This window comes from Archocentrus centrarchus, unplaced genomic scaffold, assembly GCF_007364275.1.
Source record: "Archocentrus centrarchus isolate MPI-CPG fArcCen1 unplaced genomic scaffold, fArcCen1 scaffold_40_ctg1, whole genome shotgun sequence".
Taxonomy (NCBI): domain Eukaryota; kingdom Metazoa; phylum Chordata; class Actinopteri; order Cichliformes; family Cichlidae; genus Archocentrus; species Archocentrus centrarchus.
In genome coordinates, this window is record NW_022060266.1 from 2,059,061 (window position 1) to 2,083,560 (window position 24,500).

At 42.5% G+C, this 24,500-nt stretch overlaps 1 protein-coding gene across 1 annotated transcript in view; it reads right to left on the reverse strand.

Annotated features, from left to right (window-relative positions):
* Positions 1 to 24,500, reverse strand: part of ascc3 (activating signal cointegrator 1 complex subunit 3) — a 218,877-nt gene that overhangs the window by 175,102 nt on the left and 19,275 nt on the right. The window contains exons 4-5 of the mRNA XM_030724721.1: positions 22,695 to 23,269; positions 3,758 to 3,875 (exon numbers count right to left, since the gene is read on the reverse strand). Of these exons, the coding sequence (XP_030580581.1) occupies positions 3,758 to 3,875; positions 22,695 to 23,269 (693 nt within the window). The remainder of the gene's footprint in view (positions 1 to 3,757; positions 3,876 to 22,694; positions 23,270 to 24,500) is intronic.

Genomic DNA, 24,500 nt, shown 5'->3' on the forward strand with positions numbered 1-24,500 from the left:
TCTAAAAAGTCTCAAAGTTGTTTGTGGATATTTCTGTTAGCTTACTTCTACACTGCTAAGAAACTGTTCTGTTCAACAGCATTTGAACTTCCCAGTAGTTCAAATTCTGTATTTTGGAAATGTGTATTAGTCCAGTCCTGATTTCTAAAGTAGGATTGTTGGTGACACTACCCACCAAAGATCTACAAAGCTGATCTGCTCAATTCACATCACTGTACTTCTGTTAATGAGGCCATGTGTAAGCGGCCCCAAGTGCAGTCTGGTATTGTTTCGCTCCTGTTACACCAACTGCTAACTGTGTGTGAGACAAGAGATGTAGTGCTTTTGTACTCTGAGCACACACACACACACACACACACACACACACACAGCGCTTTACATAACATGCCTCATTCACACAATATGCACACATACAAGCACTTCTTTCTACAGCTAGCTGTTTTCTAGCTAACTTTCACAGACATTCATACTACAATGGCTGGATCGGTTCAGTATCTTTGGCAGCCACACTGGAGCAGGCAGGAATCGAACCACCAACCTTCCGATTAGTAGGTGACACAGCCACTCTTGCTCGTGCTCTTGGAGTCATTTTGGCAGGCAGGCTGCTCCTGGGAAGGTTCAGCGCTGTACCAAGTTCTCTCCATTTGTGGATAATGGCTTTAACTGTGGGTCACTCTGCAACCCTTTCCCAACCAATGCCAATGACTTTGTTTCTAAGCAGTTTCTTCAGATTTAGCCTACTTCACTTGGTCAGACAAGTTCTATTTAAGCGACTGCTCGATTCAGCAGGTCTGACAGTAATCAGTTCTGGGTGTAGCTACTAAAAATGAACTCAGCTTTCCAAAAAATGTGGTTAATCACAGTTAATTCTTGAGTTAACAAGAGGCAACAATTGCTTTTCCACACAGGGCCAGGTAGGCTGGGATGACTTTTTCCCCTTAATCACGTTTCTCTTTGCTGTTTTTAACCGCACTAGAGGATAAAACTGCCAGCTGTGGATTGCTGCTCAGTTCTGTGTAGGACAAGCAATGTTTGGGACACCTTTTCTAGTCCCCTCCCTCATACAAGGGTGAGCACTGCTACCCCTAAAAAGGCTGCTCAGTCACTGGAATGCTGCAGAACACTTCTGCTTCCCAGGTCAGAAGATGAACAATTACTGATATACTGGCAGCCCGACGTGCAGGTTTGGGACTATGACTTCCAGTGGTTACCTCCGCCTGTCACTTCGTCTCTCCCCTGTCACTGCAATACTTCTTCAGAACCAGCAGAGATGGGTTTGTGCAAAGGACCTGTGCGGGGAGGATTTTAAGTGGAAAAGCCGTTGCACTGGGGCAGGCCCACTCTCTCGGCCTCAGAAGTCAGTATGGAGCGGTACGAAGAGTTGTCACGACTGGTGACCTTCTTCGCTGCAATGGATGGCCATGACATGTTTGGAGCCCCGTCATGCCCTAAGCTCTCCACAAAGCGCTGCAGAACCACCTTCCTAGCCTAATGAATCTAATCTAATGATCTCTTCGACCCAGTCCACCACAACTGACTCACATGCTGGGTGGGCATCTGTCAAGCTGCATGCTCACTACACAGAAGGGCTAATGACCCCTAGCAGGGAGACTCTTGGGGGCGGGATTGTCTACCTCCCGTACAGGCCCAAAAGTCCTGCTCACTGCCCTCAGTACATAATATATTATATACTTACATATAAATCAACAGATATCGTCTGATAATGTGCATAGTCTTTACACATGTGTACGAAATCTGACTCATCATAAACACTAGACACGGACACAGTGATGTAAAGTCTTATCTATAAAAGCCAGTACAGATCAAACTAAATGTAATTTTCCAGGCTCTTGAGATGTGAAAGATGAGCACTGATTACTGCATCAGGCAATCTGTGACATCTGCAGAGATAAAGATGCTTGATGGCTTTGTTTTAGTCCTGGTAATATCTTAACATGGACTGGCAGTAAGATGGCATAAGTAACAGATGATTTCTAATGAGCCCTTATTCATCATGCTGTCCTGATTCCACAGACAACTCATACAGGGAGAGGACCAACAGATAACTGTATATTAGGGATGTGCGTGACTAGTCAAATAGACATTTAAATATTGCTGCCCTGTCTAGTTGGCACCACAATTACTAGTCAGTTAAACTAATTATTTTATTATATACAACAACAGTTGGTTCAAAGGTGCTGTGGTGCCTCTCTCCACTAATCGTGGCTGCAGTACTGGAGTACTTTAGTACTCTGATGTGGTTGTATGTTGGCTGTGTAAGAGAATGCTGAGATAAAACTACCTGAACAAAGCAAGGTGTAATCACGTTCAGCACAGCTGTGTGGATGTCAGCCTAAATGGAAGGAGGGGTATTGTTGCGAGTACTACTAACATTACATACGACATAGTGTCTGTGTAACCTTATACACAGCACAGAGTGCCATTTCAGATACATTTAAAACAGAAAATTGTAAATACACAATATCTGTATGTCCAGTGTTTAACCTCCACCTTTAGACTCAGTTCTGAGTGTTTTCTTATTTTTAGACTTGTCTGATTAAAAACAAAAAAAAATGTTTGAACAGTTACTGAAGTTGATAGGAACATCCCTACATGAGACTATAATTCAAATGATGCAGCCACATTAGGACACAATGCAGTGGAAACAATATTTCTAAATTACCTGTAAAATGTCAGAAACATAAAAAATGATTTCTGTAGCAACAAAAGTGCCAAAAAGCCTTCATTCATATTTTAGAAGCACTGAGTCTTCCGCCATGACCATTTCACACTGTCTAAAAATACTTTCAGCTGCCAGTGCTAACCCTCAGCCTCCTGGCAGTAGACTCTTAGGTGGCACAAATCCCCCTGAAGTACAAGTTCTAGAACACATAATTACCAGGTCTCAGTAGATCTTAATGGGGTGCATATGAGCCTTAATCACTTGCAAATGGCTAAGTAAGAACCAGGATGTCTTATCACCATCCTGTGTTGTGATGTTTGGACTCTGCTGGCTTTGTTCAGAGTGGGGTGCCATCAGAATCACCACACTGCCTGCTTTAGTTTCTGTTAGGCTCTCTGTCCTTGTTTAGATGCTGACTTTCACTGAGGTGCATTTTGCTGGTGACTTTTTCTAAAAAAAAATTCTCTCTCATAACGAGTCAAGTTCAACACTATTGATTTGGGAAAGATCACATGCGTCCTCACATCTGCATGGATACAGCACGTATGCACGCACACACACACACACACATACACGCACACACACGCACACACACGCACACACACGCACACACACGCACACGCACACACACACACAAAAGGGGGCTGTATCAAAAGAATACCAGGTGACAGGTATCTCAGCCTGTAGCTGATTGCACATATGGTATTTATATGGTATTTCAGTTTCCTACTGGTTCCAGCTACATGACCAGGGTACCTGTCAATATTTTTCTGAGGCTCTAAAAAAACAGAAACAAAAAATGTATAAATGCTAAAATCCTATTAAATATAAGCCAATGAGAATACTGACACCTTCTGTGATTGCCATTAATATGTTAATAACTACGTTGTCTGAGATTTTTAGTGGATGCATCTATGATGTGAATTTGAACAACCTAGGTGACCAAGTTGTTGCATTCACAAAGTAGAAAGTCGGCCGTCTGCCGGGCGTGTTGACAATAATACCCCTCCAGCCTTTTTAGGCTGATGTGGTAAAAACTACCAAGATGACCTGGTTGCCATGGGCCTGCCTTACCTGCTGGGTAGCCAGTCCTGTCAGGTGGGATGCAGAGGAGGGACTCAACAATGGCTGCCCTTCGCTGTAGAAGGGTTGAGATCATCTCCAGCCCCTCGGCGCCTAGCAGTTCGAACAGCTGGAGACAATCAGGGATAGGAGATGAAAATCAGTACCTGCAAACAAGCTTTCTAATTGGAAACAAAATTGGCACAAGTAATAGCCTTGTGGGCATCAGTGGAACCTGTAAAACAATGTGGTATCCTACTCCCCTATTCAATACGGGGGGGCATAACTTGTTCTTTCAGCCCACCCTGGTTTGAGAATGTAATAGTTGGCACAGGAGGAAAGTAAGACAGCAGATGCACTGTCAGGATAGCCATCGTCTATTTAGAGGCTCTGTTTTTCTCGGTGGCCTCTCATATCTGTTCTAAACCTCTTGGTCCCTGTGAATGTTTTATTTGAGTTGAGAGTATGTTAGGAGTCAGTGAAAGGTGAGGCGAGGGGTGGATGGTGGGGGGGTTTCATCTCTTTTATGAACTCTGCCCTTGGATTTGACTGATTAGGGTTCCTCAAGGACAGAGAGGCTTTCTCCTTCAGATGGCTTATGTACAGTCTCCATCCTTCAGGCAAACTGTGTCAGAGTCCACATCTGCACAGCTACATGCCAGGAGTGACAAGGTCTGTGTCCTGTACTCAGTTTCAGTTAGTAAAAGAAGCAACTAAAGCATTACAGGAGTGAGAATCCTGAGACCAACTGCACAAAGAAAAATACACTTAAGATACATTTTCACAAGCCTGGTGATTCGATCCCGACTCCTCCGATCCTAATGTCAACGTGTTCGTACATGCGTTTGGACAAGTCAGAATAAAGTGCTATAAAAATGTGTATGTGAATGGGTGTAGCTCATGGTGTAAAAGCACTTTGAGCAGAACAGGGCCGCTCCATTTACCAAATGGGTTTTAAAAAGCGGTTTTTAAAATGTTTTCCCTACCGCAAAAATTCCAAGCAGAACTAAATATAGTCTTGAAAACTGACAACAAATGTATATTTAATGTATATTTTCATATTTTTTAACTACTACAGTGGTGTCAAAACATCTGCCACCATTTAGAATATCTCCTGTTCAAGTTTGACGATTTAGAAACATTAAAAACAAAGAAATAGTTTTTCTGTGTAAAATGAATAAGGAATATGTCATTTCTGAAGTTCAGCATTCAAATGAAGCAGATGGGAGGAACAGGCGACGCTGACTCCTTTGTACAAAATATCGAATTTCAGAGAGTTGTATTCTTCCACTGAAGCAGTGTTTAGATGAGACTCGGGTGGTTTCATCAGAGGCTTCCAACACAAAGTTGCTGACCAAGTAGTATTACTACATATTAGAAGTAGGTGACATCAGAACAGTGTGAAAGTGTCAGAAGCTAATTGTTATTCTGAGAAAAGAGTGGCTTTCTCTGCATCAAATCATGGCTAGATTGAAGGACGGGAAAGCATGGAACACTTTGTGGATCAGTTGTATCCAAAGCACGAACAGGCAGACCCACAGTGAAAACACCATCAGAGGATCAATACATCAAGCTTTGTTCACAGAGATAGAAAAGCAACTGTATCAAAAATTCTTAACCACAGACACAGAATTTAGCAAATAAAAAAACTAGACTCCAATCAGCCAAGGTCCTGTCAACAGAACCCTGTCATGCAGCACTCTCAGAGAAGGAGAAAAAGAAAAACTTCAGGGCTGAGACACAGCAGCATTTCTTACTAGATAATGAGGAAAAAGGAGCATGTACTGATCAATCAGCATAAAAAAACAGAAAAAAAACAGAAAGGAAAAAAAGGGGGTGGATATAGGTTAACTGACACAAGAGGGATTAATATAATGAAGAATAATTTAAACACAGTAATAAATGGTGGTGGGAATACCCAAGTCTGGGGATTCACCAGCAGTGGATCGACTCCACCCTGATAAATGAGAAGCGGGACTCCATGCTCCACCCTCAGGCTTGATCTTTGTGCAACAGAACAATGAGCCCAAACACACCTCCAAGCTTTGAAGAGCTACTTAAGACTGTGAGGTCTGACTGTCATCGACTCCTCCACAGTCACATGGATTCAGCCACTAAAGACTTATGGAGACACTCGAAGACTGAGACAGCCAAACATCCTGATATCACTCAGATGATGCTAGAAGAGCAGAGTGACCACGGCTGAACAATCCAAGAGTGATCAGTCCTCTGACATATGTGCCGTGCCTAACCAGGACCATTTTACATTTCTCCAATAAATAAATAAATAAAAACAGAAGCTGATCGCATATTCAATCATAAATAATTGGAAGCATAACCCTCTTAATAAATAAACATATTTCACTACAGGCTCATGTCTCAGAAAACATCAGGTTATGGATTAGTACATTTCAGTCTTAGAAAAGCTAAAATATAACAATATATCGCCCAGCACCTAGGACTGGGCGATATATCGAGTTTTTAAGAAATATCGATATATTTTCATACGCGATATTAGATGAGACAATATCGTTTATATCTATATAGTCTATGTTGCACTACTATCATACTTGTAGATCCACCAGTTCACATTTCTCTTCTCCCAGTTCGTCTCTGCACAGCTTCACACTGCCCCGCCTCTGTCCCTCCCTGGATTCAAAGATGAGCAGCAGAGTGATGTATCCTGTAGAGAATGCCGAAAACAATTCGAGACAAAAGGTCCAAGCACTCATCTTTTTCACTATGCATACGATGCTGATGCTAATGGCCGCGTCGCTAGCTAACTGTTAGGGTAACAGCTGAAGTCGTCAGCAGGCGCAGCTGGCTAGCACCCTGCTGACTGAAGGATGGAGTTCTGTTCAGTCTGTTTACATGTTGTGTTATCTGCAAAGAGTACTAGATGTACAGGAGTACACACGGGAGGAAGTACTTCAGTGAAGTCTACTTTACTGCAGACTGGCCTTTGTAAAGAATCAGTCAGCCTTTTGCTATTTTGGCTCTGTATCTTTTCTGTTTACATTTTGATAGCACGGCTGTGAGTCTGTAGTTATGGAGGGAAAAAAGCATTCATTTATTTGAGGAGCATTATTATTTAAATAAGCCAATCGTTTATTTTTGAGTAATTTCTCATGTACATCTACAGCCGAATGTTAACGAGATATCATTTCTGGTCCCACCAACTACTAAAATCTGTTATGGACAGAAGGTTGGTCATGATTTTGGAATTTCCAAAAAGCTAATAAATTATGTGGGCAGCATCGTGGCGCAGTGGTTAGCACTGCTGCCTCACAGTTAGAATACCATCTGGAAGGCCTGGGTTCAATTCCACCTTGGCCCAGGCCTCTCTCTGTGCGGAGTTTGCATGTTCTCTCCATGTCTGCGTGGGTTTCCTCCCACATCCCAAAGACATGCACGTACTGGGGTTAGGTTAACTGGCTACTCTAAATTGCCCATAGGTGTGAGTGTGAAAGGTTGTCTGTGACAGGCTGGCGACCTGTTCAGGGTGTACCCTGCCTCTCGCCCTATGACAGCTGGCATAGGCTCCAGTGACACTGAACAGGATAAGCGGAAGCGAATGAATGGATGGATAATAAATTATATAAAACAAAAATCTATAGTTTATGCTACCATTTCTTATTAAAACTATATAATTTCCCTTGTGTTAACCAGAAACTATCCACCGCTCTCGGTGGAACTAGCTGTTACCACCAGAAGATGACAGCAACGCCTCCAGAGGCTGTTTGTTAATGGCTAATAAAGTTTTGAAGAAGTGAACATAACTATGAAATTATAAACTTAATAAACTATATAGAAAATTTATCATGAGGCATTTCCTTGCTAAAGGAACCCTACTGTACTGAACCAACAGTGTAAAACTCCCTTCACAATCAAATGATGTATGTAACCAAATGGCTTTCCACTCCACTGCTCCCTCCTGTACTCAGCAGCCGCCACAAAATGTCAGCAATCCAAGGTCATCAATGAGAAATAATAAGAACTGGGTTTCTCCATTGTTAGCTTTAATAGCACAGAGTGCACAGCCTTTAAACTTTAGTGTTGACTTTGGAGTCACACAGAGGTAGATGCATAGAGAGCCTGCAGGTGCACTCTTACAGTGTGTGTCTCCCTCTCCTCCCTCCCTCACACACACACACTCACACACACACACACACACACAGCAGTCTACACCTAAAGATGTCAGTGGGAAAGTTGGTTTCCAAATGTCAACTACGTGAGAAACATTGGAACCAACTGGAACAGCTAAAGTTGTGGTAAATTGATAGAAAGGGTGTGTGTGTGTGTGTGTGTGACCGGTGCTGGATGGACAAGATAAAAATCTGTAGCTGAAAATCCAGAGGGACACAATGATGGAAGTTTGCTGCTTCATATGTAAATGTAAGAACAGCAAGTTAGAGGTTCCAGGAGGGTGAGAAACAGGCTTACACCCAGATCCTGACCTTTAATTCTTTCTGTCTTTGCTTCATACAGGAAGATGTTGAGGCAGATCAGAATAAAAGCAGCAGCTGAGCTTCTCTTAGTTTCACTGTTATAGAATCCTGTGGAAAGAGTCAACCTCCTCCTAGTGTCATTAGGGAGAACAAATCCCAAATGTTCTTGTTAGCTTCGTTATCTGTCACATTCAAAAACTGCACAAAACATGCATTTTTTTTCCAAGGTGCAGACTGCCACTGTTCTCTCACACAAAAGCAAATATTGAACATATACTCCAGTATTTGGATATTTACACATCTTTCAGGGCAGGTGTTTCAGCATGTTTCACAAGGTTTATGTCAAAAATATAAAATACAAATAAAACCCCATGTTTCAAGGTTCACTGAAAGACAAGAGTTGCCATTTAGATTGAGGTGGAGCTGTCTGTCAATACAAAGAGTAGAGTCGACAGTGCAACTGAAGGTTGGACAAAAAAGTATCAGATCTGCCAGCTGCGTCTGAATGAGCAGAAGGTTATTTTGGACTGAATGCTTTCCAGGATGTAGACATACTTGTTTCCATGTCAAAGATAAAGAGAGGACTTTAGGATCAGAAACTCACAAAGTTCAACACGAGCTGGTAAAACAGGCAGACCAGGCAACAATGAAACACAAATCAAGCCGTTGTTTGGACGAAAATGTGCATCAGACAGTTTTTGACATTGTCCACTAAACAATCCTAAAATGTAACTTGATATCTGAGTGTTTCTTAGTTTTAGACTACTCGGTTAGTCTAATTTTTTTTTTCCTTATTTAGTCGACTAAGAAATTAGCCGTCAGTATATCGATATATGCTGCATTTCCTGAACTACATAAATTTACTTTTTAACAGTGTATTTCCTTGAACTGTAAATATAACCTAAATGAAATATTACTAAAGACCTTCTTATCTAGATATCACAGGAAAGCAGATGGGGAAGACATGCAGGAAAGAGCGACAGGCCGGGACTCAAACCTGCGCTGCCTGCTTCCAGCCTCGCAGGAAGCACGGTCGCCTGCTCCACCACTGAGCCACCCCGGCACCCAAGTACAACGTGGAATGCAGCACAATAATTTAATCTCAGCCATTACTGAGATTTATGTTTCTTAATTTTTTCATAACTGTTAAATCACAAACTTGTAATCGAAAATAAAATTGGATTAATCACCGAGAACTACATTCAGAAAATGCAGCAGGACAATAATATCAAGCCATAGCATTCAGGGTATACACCAACTCAGTCAGCTAATCTCACTCACACTCAGCTGCTGTCCACGTGCTAGTGACCTGACTAAATGCAGAGAGACACACAAGAAACCAGAGCTCAACGTGCCTGCAGTGAAGGCCTCGGAGAGTGTGACTAGGAAGATACAAAGTGAGTGCTGGTGTCTGTCGGTCCGAGTCTTCAGACAGTCCCTGAACACAAAGGATTTTTAAAAAAACATGACATTAAACAGATTTCAATGACCCAAACATTAAGTGGCTACATTTTACAGACAAATCTCTAAAAATGTATTTTAAAGCATGACTTACAGTGTCATTCAATATTTAGGCCACTGTCAAAAATAACCCCCACGTTCTTCGGTAAACCCTTGACAGTGCCTATAAATTTCCTCCATTTTCTCAATCACTTATCGAATTCTGTGTTCTGCACATTTTACCAGCTATCAATGGGAAAGAGCACACCCTGGAAATGCTGCCAGTTCATCCCTGTCTCACACATGGAGGCAGACAACCACACACACATTCACACCCACGGCCAATTAAGAAACGTCATTGAACCTAGCATACTGTAGGTAATCTTGGACTGTGGGAGGAGGCCAGAGTACCTGGAGAGAACCCACACCGGCACAGGGAGAACATGCAAACTCCACAGCCAGAAGGCACATTGTGCCACCTAATAACAATGTATTATATAATGTTTCTTTGTACCATCAGCAGTAACTAATTTAGACAGTGCAACTTAACTAAGGATGCAAATGAAATGATTGTATTACATAAATTAGATTCAAAGTCATCAAAATCCCATTTAGCTATCACTAAAACATTTCACTTTCACCTTGTACGGAGCATTAACATAAGCCATAAGCTCACCTTATATCATTATCCTCCACATTGTTGAGAAATTAGGTTTTTAAAGAATGGTGTCTTAATAATAATGATAACTTTATTTATATGGCACTTTTTAAAACAGAGTTACAAAGTGTTTCACAATTTGATTAAGAGCCATACATAAGTATACATGTAAGTAAGTAACATGTATTTATATAGCACCTTTCTAGAAAAATCACAACAATTAAAGGAAAACAGTGATACACAGTAAACGCACACAAACCACTAGTTAAAAGCAAGCCTGTACAAATGAGTCTGCAGCTGTTCTTTAAGAGATTCAATAGTCTCCACAGATCTCAGGTGTGAGGGTAGTGCATTCCACAGTTTAGGATCTGCAACCTCAAATGCACCGTCTCCTTTAATTTTGAGTCTAGAGCGAGGAACCACCAACAGATTTTGGTCAGAAGACCTCAGTGGTCTGTGTGTTATATCTGGGTGTAGGAGCTCGTTAATGTACACAGGAATTTGACCATGGAGAGCTCTTAAACTTCAATCTGAACTTTATGGGGAGCCGGTGGAGAGATGACAAGATCGGTGCCACTTAGGGGATCCATTAAGTAGCCTCGCAGCAGCATTTTAGACCAACTGCAGGCGATCCAAAGATGATTTACTGATACTGATGTACAACGAATTACAGTAATCCAATCCAGAGGAGACAAAAGCATGAATAATAATTTCCAATTCAGATTTGGACACCATTTGACTGAGGCGAGCAATATTTCTTAAATCAAAAAGCAGGACCGCACAAGCTATTAACATGTTTTTCAAAGCTAACAGCTTGGTCAAATCTAACACCCAAGTTTAGGACATTTGGCTGAACCACCAATGACAGAAAAACAAGATTAATGACAGCGGGAACAAAGCTATCAGGGGTGCAAACAGGAACTTCAGGTTTCCCAGGCCCCTTTTCGACTGACCGGATGCCAGTGCCAGTATTTGAACCCTTCAGCAGTTTTTTCCACCGTGAACCCACTCGGTGCTTGGCCAAAAAATGGGTTCAACTCTGGCACCGCAAACTAGCTGGTCTGGAACAAAGAACGGGTGACGCAAGCAGCAGAAGGGCGTGACGTAGAAACCTCCTCATGATTAAAAGCAGCAGTAAATTTATATGCAGAAAGGTGATTAAAAATGCGTCAACAAGGGGCGCCTGGGTGGCTTAGTGGTGAAGCCGGCGACCACATACACACGCCGCGTTGCGGTGCGGGCGGCGCGGGTTCGCGTCCCGGCCCGTCGCCAATTTGCCCACGTGTCTTCCCCCGTATCTTTCCCCCATTTCCTGTCACTCTCCACTGTAGACAAAAGCAGCTGTGGCCAAAAATGCAAAAAAAAAATGTGTCAACAAAACACATTTGGAACAGACAAAATCAAAATTAAGAGGCAAATTAAAAAATACACAAACATGATAAGAAATAAAAATATCCTCAGAATAAATTGAATCAATAATTAAAACAAGCGAAAAGCAAGATCGAAAACGTGTCCTTTGCTGTGTGTAGGGCAAGACACATGTTGGGTCAGATTGATAAATTTGCAGCATGTTTATCTGACGTATCATCGATGTGAAAGTTAAAATCTACAATAATAAGGAGCCTTGCCAGTTTCAGTGTGGAGGACAAAAAGTCACTAAATTCCTCCAAGAAGGATGTGCATGGGCCAGGCAGACGGTAGATTAGAACACAATAAAATGAATTATCTCTTCCAACCTTTAAGATCTGGGACTCAAAAGATGAAAAAGTTTCCAAGCTCACTCGTTGGCACATAAAGCTGCTCTCGAAAATTGCAGCCAGTTCTCCACTGCGTCCTGAAGAGCGAGGGGAGCTGAACTGTATTTAGTAGGACACAGTTCTATAAGCGGAGTGCGATCCATCTCCCTCTGCCAGGTTTCAGTCAGAAACAGGAAATCCAAATCCTTGGACAGAATATAGTCATTCAAAATGAAAGACTTATTTGAAATGAAGCGCACATTCATGAGCGCCATCCTGAGAGGAGTTGAAGTTGGGGTCCCTACTGAAGACAGCCGGGGCAAATAGCGCAGGACTCGTGAAGTCGATCCACTGTTCATTCACCACGGGAGAGGCTACCACAGCCGCAGGAGAGTCAGGAACAACTTGACGAAGACAGCACCTCCTCCCGCGTAAATTCAGAGGTGGACAAGAGTCATAACTCCAGGCACCAGGAGACGCCAGGCTAAACACAGCGGAAGGTCGAGATTTTCCAGCAGTTCCCCACTTCCAAAACAACCACAATCTCACCTGGACTCCAGCTCTACACCCCTCTTCCTCCACCTACATCCACCAAAACTCTCGCAGCGCTGACCGTAATTAGCTGGTCAACATACAAACAAATACATAACCAAACACACAATCAACCACATGATCAAACATAAGCATGTAAATAGATGTAAGCGATGGTGTGGAATTACAGAGAGAAGATTCGGGGAACATTAACCTATAAAAATGTGTTTTCAGCAGACGTTTGAAGCAAATCACACTCAGCTGACCTGAGTTGAGGAACAGCTGAGGAGGGCTGTTCCAAAGTCTGGATGCCATAACCTCAAAAACACGATTGACTCTGGTTTTAAAATTAGAGTACGGAACAGTTAGGAGACCCTGATTAGAGGATCGGAGATGTTGACTGCAGTAAGGTTTTAATAACAGAATTTTAAAGTCAATTCTGAATTTTACTGGAAGCCGGTGAAGGGACGCAAGAATAGGTGTGATATGAGAGTGCAGACTAGGTGTTGTTAGCAGCCTTGCTGCACCAATTGGAGACAGGCTATGGAGGACTGAGATAAACACGTAAAAAGTGAGTTACATTAATTAAGAGAGAATCGTGTAAGTTCCAGATGAGGGAATGACAATAAAAGTTTGATTTTTTTTACGTATGTCTGAGGCGAAGGAAACAAGACTGGGTAAGCTCTGAGACGTGAGATTCAAAATTCTGCCTGGTGGGACTTCAAAAGTGCCACCATTCGAAGACTTGCGGCAACAGTTACGTAATAACTCCATGTTTGGTGTGAAGCTCAATTTCTCAGCTTTCTGAAACCATTTGAATTTTTCCAGTAGGACAAACGGTTGCGTAATTACGGTAATTCAAAGTGCGTTTGAGCAAACGTCTCAGGGGTGATATGCTTGGTGTTAACCAGCTGTTCATGGCAAATAAGAGCAGGTAACAGGTGCATCAGTGGCGATCACCCGCTGTTAAAGGGTTAAAACTTTAAAACTAAGTTAAAACAAAGTAATTGATATCTGAAAATTTTTTTGTTGGTGCAGTCACGTTAGAAAGGAGCACTGAAAAATCTTGCTGCCGTGTGCTCATTAAAGATGCAAGTGACAACAGTTTTCTTCTGGGAGGACAACACTGGCTGTAGAGCAGTGCCAAAAATGATATATCTGTGAGCAGACAGTAGGTCAGACATACGCAAGGAGGTTATAGATAAGCCAAGAGTGAAAATTAGATCTAGTGTATGGACACCATTATGTGTGGGGCCAGTCACATGATGCACTAAACTGAACAACTTAGTAATGTTAAGAAATTATGTGGCAGTGCAGTTAGCGGTATCATCAATATGAAGATTAAAGTCACCTACCAAAATGATTTCACAAGGGGGCAGCAGTGCCCTGGTTCAAGCCAAGTTTCAGTGATACAGAAAAGGTCTAACTTTTGAGAGGTGACAAAATGGTTAAGAATAAATGATTAATTAGATAATGATATACTGTTAAAAAGGCCGATAATTTCAGGAGAAAGACTTCAGAGACAGAGCCTTGCACCTCACAGTGATTATTAAACCTGGTGTGAAAATATGGTCAATATGAGATTTTTGCCATCTGTGCCTTATAATCACAGGAATTAGTAACATCAAGATGGCTGACCTTGAGACTGGAAAACCAGGTGTAGGAGTGGTGTAACAGTGGTTGTGCAGTTATAGCAGATGAAATGCTGTCTAGTAGTGAGGGGGAAAAAAACAAAAAAACAGCTTGTTACGGCAGTGTGCCGTGTTGTGTTGGTGTGCGTGGGATCGCAGTCTCTCTCTCTCCCCAGCCCGGGCCAAACTCAAGGTGTGTCCACTTCCGATTAGGGACACCTTTCCGCATCTCGCATACACGCGAGATGCAGAAAGGGAGAGAGGGAAAAGCGTGGCGAGGGCCAGGTGCAGCGGACTAGTGCTCATGTGAGGGTTGTTACTCCTGGCGTGGAGGCTGGCTTATCTGTTGGCCGATAACAGACGTGGTCCGGGGATCCGGAGAAGTGGGTTTTCCTTCAGGGAGGTGTTGTGTCCGTTTAGCGCTATTCCTGCTTTTAGCCCCTTAACGGGACAGGTAGCGTCTCCAGTTTGGAGAGCGTAGGGCTGTTTTAGCTGTGTGGTGCTTTCCTCTTTTTAATGGTAGGTTGCTCCCTCGCCCCCTAGACTAAGGGATGTAACACAGCTGTACCTGTGATGGTAGGTGACATGCTACAGAAATCCTGCATGAGTAAAGGGTTAGTTCAGTGTTTGTGGACACAATCCTCTAACTTCAGTGGTTTGGGTGAAGGTTATCTTGCTTAAAAAGTTCAGGGCGATTGAGGAATGAATGAATGAATGAATGAATGAATGAATGAATGAAGTTTTATTGCCATGTGGGTGAACAAGTTCCCACATTGGAAATTGCAGTTACAGAACACCATCCAAGAATACACAAACACAACACACATAGGGGGATATGTGTCCTCGGGTCATGCAGCCGACTTGCAGCGCTACCTTTGGCAGGAGGAGAAAACAACACATCATGGGGAAGTTAGGTTAAAAAAAAAAAGGTCATCTGGTACAGTGCTCAAAAGAGCACTATACCAGGGTCCAAAAAAAACCACCTTAGCAAAGCATTTGCACATGTAAAGCAAGGACAGCGGCGGTAGGTGAGGTCAGGTCAGGAGAGGATGCAGACGGAGACGAGAGGTGGGGGCATTGTGGAGCCAGATGCCAGGATCCAGCCAAAACAGTTCGCTGATAGTGGTGGAATTTCATCAGCGGCCGTGATACACCAGACCCAGCTTCACAAATCACAACGCGGAGTGGGGGAAAGAGCAGCCGCACACAGAGCCCTGGAGAGAGATATGGTTGCCAACCCAAGGCCGGCAGGGGAGCCGAATTCCTGATAACAAATGTTGTTTTGGAACAGGCTGCTTGTTTTTCCAACAGCCTTCAGTCCTACTGGGAAACCATTCGAAAATCCAATATTCCAAATTCGTTGATTGCCGTCCTCACTGTGCAGAACCGAACAATATCTCCTGATCTAACCCCTCTCGCCTGCGAGCTCGCTAATCTTGCGGCTCAGGTCCACCAGGCTTTGAGTCTGAGTTTGTGCGGCTCTGCTCAGCCCTTCCACCTGGGTCGGCAGCCTCTGCAGATGTCGAACCGCCGTCCAGATTTTCTTAATTTGCCAGTAAAGCAGGTATCCACCGAGCCCAAACAGAGAAGATACCGCTACCAAAAAGCCGAATATATAGGCGTCTTCCACGTCTTCCACTCCAAGGGCCGAGAAGCACACCGGTCTCCACGAGCTCCAAGAGTCGATGACGTATCCAACCGGGTCTGTTCCACTCGGACACGCAGGCTCCCCTGTCCCGGATCTCATAGTGGAAAAAATTCGATCAATGATGGAGAATGCCCAGTTTGCCAGATCCATGTTTCAATCTTGTTCTTATTCGGACAGTGTGTAAAAGACGCTCTCACAGCAAGCAGCAAGCGGAGAGATGGGGAGGGCAGGGAGAGAGAGATAGTGCGACCGTCTCCGACAAGAGCAGGAAGAGAAGGAATGATGTGAAGTTGTTCACAAAGGGAATATCTTTATTCCTGCAGTAGCCCTTGAGCCAAATGGAGAGCTGATGCAAACGGCTAAACTTTAAATCACCAAAAAAAGGGAGCAGCAGTGGACGCACTGCAGATGATGCACTGCTTTCCAGCAGACTGTCAAAGAGGTGTACAAAGTCCTGTTTGAGGGTCTCTGACTGTCAGTGTTTTAAGTCATTAGTGCCATCAAGGACAACAATTGTAGAGGCTTTGTGGTGTTTTTTCAAAGGCTGCAGAGCATTTGAAGTAATGTCTTTCACACAGGCAACAGGATAGCAGAAGGTATGGCCACTGCGCACTGCCACGTGTTGGACCATAGAGGTGCCAACAACAAGAACCGTAGGTGGCCTCGAGGTGGCAGCAGATGGTGGGCAGCTAGGGGGCACGACAGTGTGTGAGCTCTGAGATGCAGCTGTATGGGCAGCAAGAGCAGCAGCAGCAACAGCAGTACCCGACAGAGAAAAGCACTGACGCCCGGCTCCTAGGGCTGCGCAATTAATCAAATTTGTGTTTCAATTTCGGCTCCAAAGAATCACAAAAACAGTGTAATCGACAATAAATAATTATTATTAAAATTATTTTGTCACATTACACTCTGCAAGTATACTATTAGCCTTGATTTAGCATTGGGCGTACAGCGGGGCCTACAATGTAACCTATGTAAGTGGCCAGCAACATTGTGGCACTTGTGCGAGGTGCACTGTGTTAATTACCGAGCAGGACCCAATGATAAACTAGAGGGACAAATATGTTTGCACCTGAAAAAAGCTGACCACAAAGAGCGAGGACACAAGAGAGAAAAAAAGTCCCAGCATTTTATTTGTTTCTATCGGCCAGCGCTGCATAATAATAAGCACAACACCGGTCTTTTCACCCAGCTGAAGTTCAAATACTGCAGCCCTGGCAGTATAACTAGTATTTAAATAATTCTGATTAGTCTGAAGCTTTACATGTTTACATGTTTGCCCCAGGCTGTAATGGGCCAGTCTCAGTGCCCTTGGATTGAGTTACTGACTGGAAAAAATTAAGTATAAATTTTAAATGCATGTACAGGACCTTTCAGCACGTTGTGGCAGTGCACTAAACATTTATTTGGTATAAATAACTTGGTCCTATTTCTTCATATCATAACTGGTATTACCCTTCTATTTATTTATCTATTTATTATTTGTGCTTAATTTATAATGTATTTATATTGTAATTTTTCACATTATATCCTGCCTCTCGCCCTATGACAGCTGGGATAGGCTCCAGCCCCCCTGCGACCCTGAACAGGATAAGTGGAAGAGGATAGATGGATGGAAGTTGTAATTTTTTACATATATGTAATTTTTTTATATATATATTTTAATTATATCTTCTTCTGGATATCTTTTAAAATATTTTTTGTATGTTATTTGAATATTCTGTATTTTATTTTCAAGTTAGTATTTATTTCTTTTCAAGGGATTGTAGAAGTGCAGCAGATTTCAAGAGTCACTGTTCTTTAAATGCACTGTGTTTACAAAGACAACGAGGAATCGTGTTAAATAAGAAGGCTGTCTGCGCTGAAGCCTGGCAGCCAAGAAGAGTGGTGGTGAGGAAGCCTTTGGGGGACAGCTGCTGTAGCTTATCCTGTGGAGGCTAAGACAAGAAGTGGCAGGTTGAGGAGTGGAGTCGGTGAGCCAGCCACCCCTGCGCCAGCATCCGAAGGGTGCTCAGTGTCGCCGGGCTGAGTAAGTGGCATGTCTCCAGTAGCCACAGAGGTAGTGTCACCCCACTCTGGAGCAGAAGGCCAGACAGAGCTTGACTGGTCACTCGGGTGCTCCTGCACCAGAGAGCATGGTACATAGACATTTTTCACTGGGTAAAATTTGTTGACCACCTGAATCGCCTCTGGGCGAGCACGACCTGTGCTGCTCTTCACCAGGACCCGTGGCTTTGGGGTGCAGGGCGTAGAGCAGACCGGGGACTTCGGCTTAGCCCTGAAGATGGACCAGTCTCATCAGCCAGTGCCAGATCGGTCGAGATGACTGGCTCTCCTCCAGAGGTGGCTGAACGAGACCAGGGGAGTGTGACATCGCTGTGAGCAGCCAGGACCGAGCACAGAGTGGAGAGGCAGCTTCCGATGTCACCGCAGCAGGAGACACACAGAGAAAGAAGCCAGGTGCTTGGGTCCCCCTGGGTATTGGACAACCGCTTGCTACTGCTAATAGCCACACCCGCTTGCTAGTTGTGGTGATAGCAATCATTCCGATAGCAAGCTTGTTAAAAAAAAAGTAGTGACAAAAGGTAAAGACAAAGTGGGCGCCTGGGTGGCTTAGTGGTGAAGCCGGCGACCACATACACATGCCACGCTGCGGCGCGGTTTCACGTCCCGGCCCGTCGCCAATTTGCCTGCGTGTCTTCCCCTGTATCTTTCCCCATTTCCTGTCTCTCTCCACTGTCAATAAAAGCCGCTGTGGCCAAAAATGCAAAAAAAAAAAAAAGGTAAAGATAAAGCTATTCATAGCTCAGAGCCAACCACAAGCCAGCAGACCAGCAGCCCCATTAAGACCCTCAGTGTGAGAACGATCAAAGCAGTTATGAGAAAAATCATGTAAATGAGTGAAAAAGGGCAAAGTGTTCAATTTAGAAATATACTGGAAAATTATATAAGTACCTGACATTTGTTTTGTTATATAAATCTATTACACCTGCTTTTCTTTGATAAGGTAAAATATGTCAGAAAAAGTGATCAGCTACTAATTTTCAGTTAATTAGCTATCCAGTAGCAGTACGTTTTAATTTCAGTTAAGTGAAAGAAGATCCTGGACCAAGAAAACTGCAATTGGTACATCTCTGCTTATGAATTTAACTGTATGCATGTTAAGCTACTGATATTTCCAGATCTTTATTGCCAATGCAGATCAAATCCATGTAGAAAGTTTGAAATGTCTACACATAAAGGCCAAACATGACCTGGTTTAACAGCCAGGACATGATAAATCTAGCAGAAATCTGGCCTGCTCTTGAAGGTCAAGTTGATAAGATCAATAGGTGTCCCAGGATAATAAACATGACACTAGGAGAGGTCAAACGTTACATCGCAGAAATGATGCCATGATGAAAGCCGACTACTCATTTTTAAATTCAGCATCAAAAGGATCTGGCACTGCCTACTGATCTCTATCAGGTCTTAATCAAGAGTAGGAATGCTCCGTTACTCTGTTACAAGCTGAAAAACCCTGAAATGGCTCTTTAGAGGACGGATTCTATTCTTGATAGGCTTAAATGAGGTACGTCCAGTTCTCATACTTGGGTGTTTGTCGGGTCTTTACCTACAATACAAAGCGCCTTGAGGCGACTGTTTGTTGTGATTTGGCGCTATATAAATAAAATTGAACTGAATTGTATTAAAGCCAAGTCATCAGTGAAAGAGTTAATGACATCAGCATCTTTATCACAACAAATGAAGACACTGTTGCATTGGTGAATCTGTACAAACCAATCTGATTAGATCACTGGCAGGAAACAGTGCAGAAAGTTTGATTTGACAAATTAAATCTGGCTGCAGTGTGAACAATATCTATGGCGGGTCAAACGAGACCCACCCATGGGGATATCCTCCTGCAATTAATGACAATATAAAATAAATGTAGAAGTCTGGATTTCTGTGGTATACTGTAGCCCCGTTTCATAATATAAAACCCTTCAGCAGACATCTTACTACCTTCTGCTAAACTATTTTGCCCTAATTTGGAGGCCTTGGCCTAAACTTTTATCCAAATACTTTTAGTCACACCTGGGTTAGTCAAGATCTAATACATATTCCAACAAAACTACATTTCAAGTATTAACAATACTCATTAAATCAAAACCATTTTAAGCATGCTGTAAGAGATTGATATTCTGTGATTATCTTTGACATTTCTACAAATACTCTTTGGTAACCACATCTTAGAACAGACACAAAGTTTCCATGGGAAACAAATTTGAGAAAATACATACTGCACTGTTGTACAAGGGTGTATACTACATAATGTCTTCCTATTTATATAATCTATAACAATAAGCCAGATATAATGCATACTTACAAGGTATTCACACTATATTATACTTGTGTGCACAGGAATGTGACTACATAGGGCTAAAATGAACTGCTCATTGGTTTCCATTATAGAAAGTGCAGTATTAACAATTTGACTGCATACAGCTAAACCCTTTCAATGTATTCATGGGCCATATTAAATTCATATTTATATATAAATATTTCCTTAAATGCAAAAATAATCACAAGTACAGCAATGTCAAATATAATAGCAGTTAAGGTTGTATTCATGCAACTATAACTAAGGCATGAAATAAAAAAGCCTTCACTCTGTCTTCTTGGAAGGTCTTCTTCCTTCACTAGGACACAAAAAACAGTTCTGACAGTGTTGTATCTCCTGGATGAGGTAAATTCAGTGTGTGCTCGTGCGTGTGTGTGTCTGCATGTTTAAGTGTGCTAGTGTATGAGTCAGTGTATGTGAGTCTGTATGCCCTTAAAAGAGCATCAAGAGAAGTGAGCGTATCGTTCTCAGAGGTGGGGTTTTCTCTGTGCTTTGTTGAAATGTTTCCTGCTGCAGAAAATGGACAAAGTGCAAATGTAAAAAAAATTATGCTCATAATTTATGTTAATAATAATTAAGTGTCCAAACCAACAGTCCTGGTCTGTGGCTTTGGAGTTTTTCTGGCCCATGTATATTTTTAAAGGCTTACTGAGAGAAAAAAAAAGAGCTTTTATTTTTATATTTTTAAATATTAATATTTTATTTATATTTTCTAAATCTATAATCTATTCATCTGAAACCACAAAACAATGTTTCTAAATATGGACTAGTGCACACGTCCCCTTTTAGACTCACCTCTGCTTGTTGCAGGTCTCACTGTGACAGAAAGCCTTCATCAAGCTGCCTAAATTCAAACATCAGACTAAGTTTCCAGTTCATTTGCATACTTTATTTTAACTTCTGTAGCTGTACTGTAAGTTTCTTGCTGTGTAGAACAAACGGCAGTGAATGGGAGCAGCTACAAAGTTTGCTTTTCTTCACCTTAGACCTTGCTGAACAGCTGGTTTGACGACCAGCTGTTTCCCAGTAAAGTGATTACAGGAATAAGCGCTGCTGTTTTGGACGCTAGAAAAACATTTTCTTTCACTGCACCTGAGCTCACTGTCTCATAACGGCTCCGCCTCTGCGCTTCAGCGTGTGTGCAGACACTGCTGCTGTTGTGTTATCAGCCTTTCTGTTGTAAAACTGGGACCTACACGGGCTGTAATACATTTTATTCACATACATGCTCCTTGATACATTTCTACTGCAGGTCTATTTTTAGTCGCAAATGTGGGTGAAACGCTCACACTTACATGGTGACACCAGCTTCATGGATCAAACGGAGCAAAAAAATTGCACTGACGACTTTTTGATGATTGAGTTATTTGAGTTACTCGAGGAATCATTGCAGCCCTGATAATATCACTGTAATCATAAGTAGGGATGTTCCTGGTGACTAATTTATTAGCCAAATAAACAAGGGGGAAAAAATTAGACTGACTAGTCTAAAACTAAGAATCCAATTAATATCTAATTAATTTTGATACATGTTTGTCTAAACAAAGGCATTTGAAACCATTAATCATGTTCTTCTATGATGAATCGTACTTTAAATGCTGCTTAATTGTGCAGGACCGCGCATTATGAACGCTGCACGTTACACTCCAAACAACGAAGAAAAAAATAAATAAAATCAAGTGATGTTAACTATATGAAAACACGTTACTGCAAACAATATCAGAAAATAACATCCGAAAAATGAATAAATTGAGACTTAAAAATGTGGCGCATTGTGGGCAGCATCCTGAGTAGTGGAGCCCAGACCTCCCTCTCCCCTAGGCCTCCTCCTCCAGCTTCCCCCGATTCAGACTTCAGCTGCTACGACGTAACCTACGTAAGTGGCTGATGTTATTACTGCGTTTATGGTTGAGCGACTGCATTGCGTTAATTACCCCTTGGTCGTGTCCCGGTGTTTTACTTCGGATAAATACAGCCAAAGCGTACAAAGGGTACTAAACATCCAGGACTATGAACTTTGTGTTGCACATCTTTGAAGAGTAAAGAACACATTTCATGGCTCAACTCCTTGTGGTTTTGGAGTCTACAGAAAGGTAAAACCTCATGGACAGATGCCTGGACAGATGGACAGTGTGACAACAATGTCTTCCCACTTTATATAGAGTGGGAGGATAATGAAAAAGGGGGGAATGGTACTGATTTCTGTAGTGAAGATTCTCACGTAATGTGTGAGACCAAAAAGGAAAAAAAAAACCCAAAAAATTCAGGCAAATGAAAAAACTACAGAAACCTTCAATATTGACACAAGACACATGAGTTGGATCCAATTTGCAGTGAGCACCTAAATCAGTTCCTGTGTTACTTTCCTTCTATGATTCTAATTTAACTTGTGTTAATGTTAACATGAAACACTAATATTGGGCCCGTGAAGGCTTGAAGGCCATATGAATAAGACTATGCCAATGACACATACCTCATTCTGCAGCTCATCGTTACTCCTGTGTGAGGCCAGCATCTCGAACAGGGAGGTGCACAGCTCCTCTGGGTTGGATGACATCATGTTGCCTCCACACAGGTACTTATCTACTTCTGTTCGAAGGATAGACCTATCCCCAGAGCTCAGGGGTCTTCCTGTGGTGAGCAAACCCTCACTGATGCCCTTCTTCTCGCTCTTATGGTTGTTAAAAAAGTTGATAAAATCTAGGCTTGTAGTCTCTTGCTGCATACCAGAAAAGGGCAAGTCCTCCAGTGGGTCCAGTGGGTAACAATCATACGAAAAGGCAATGTTGCGTCCGAAAGTGGAGCTTCGTTCGAGATTGCGACGGGAGCTCTGGCTCTGGAGAAAGTCTTCCACTTGGGAGTCACCGAGCAGAGCCACCAGTCGAGCCACAGAGGCACAGGAGGCTTCAGCTGCAGATGATGGGAAGGGGCCGAACATCTGTTTAATGGCCCGAGTCTCCTCTGTACCCACATGGTCTTTATTGTGGAAGGTCTCAAACAGAAAGACAGCCGCACTTTCAATGACCGCCTGGCCATGTTCGGTACTCACTGTTAAACAAAGCACAGCACATTGACACTGGGAAGTTATTGCAGTGGTTATACATAGACTGGCATTTACAGTTAGGTCTATACATTTACACTTTTCATAATTATGCTTCTTTACAACACCACAGTAGATTTTAAATCAAATAATCATCATGTTATTTAAGTGCAGACTTTAATTCAAGAGGTTCAACAACAGCATTAGATTAACTGTTTAGGAATTACACCCATTTTTATACATAGTCCGTTTTCAGAAGCTCAAATCTAATTGGATAAGTGACCGGCAAGCAGTTTCATGGCCAACTCTCAGTCTGATAAATATAGTTTTTTGTTCTATCACAGCCACCCTACAAAAAAAACTGACTCTTAAACCAGTCCCTACAAACAGTACACACACAAGCCCACAATGTTCAAAACAACAGGAAGTAACACACATGTCAGTGCAATTCAGTAAAGTGTTCAGTGTATCAACAGCAGTAAAACATATAAACAGTCTGTGTCGCTCCTCACTCAATTTCCCCCAAATGCTCCGTCTTTATATCAGGTTATTTCCAGCAGTTCTCAGAGTACGAGACTGAAGAGTTAAATTCAGCAAATTTTTCTTCCTTGAATTTATTCGGGGGTAAACTCTCTTACTAAGTGAGGATCTTTGTTAACAGGTTTATGCTGGGATGCCAACATTACCTCCCATTCCAAAACAGAAGTGGTAGATGCTCCAGGATTTAAAACCTGGGCAGTTTCCAGGATTCATGCACAGTCAGAGAAAATCTTTAGAATGCAATTTCTGAGCTTAACACGCTGTGTCAAGGGCTAACAGGTTGGCAATGGGCACTGGATGGACTGGCTGCTTCCTAATGCGAATCACACCAGTAAGGGTGCACCATTTCTTTTTGAAGGATTGTGATTAAGTGATTTAGGGGCTGTGTACGTGAGCACTGTATATGACGTGAGGGTGGTTTCCCCACTATAAAAAGGCTATTGCCACACTCTCCCCTCCTTAGAGAAAAGGTTACATTCTAGCACACTTTTCAATTTAGTTCTTTTTTTTTTTTTTTTTGACATAACCTGACATAAGCCTCCCGAGAACTGTAACAACACTACACGTCAATGCAGCCTGCAACGATTCTGATTGCCCCGTTCGGCACCACAGATTCTTCCTGTGCACTTCTGACTGATTTTCCCTGGAGTTTTTATCAGTGAGAGAATAACAATAATCCTCTCAATATAAGGAATAATA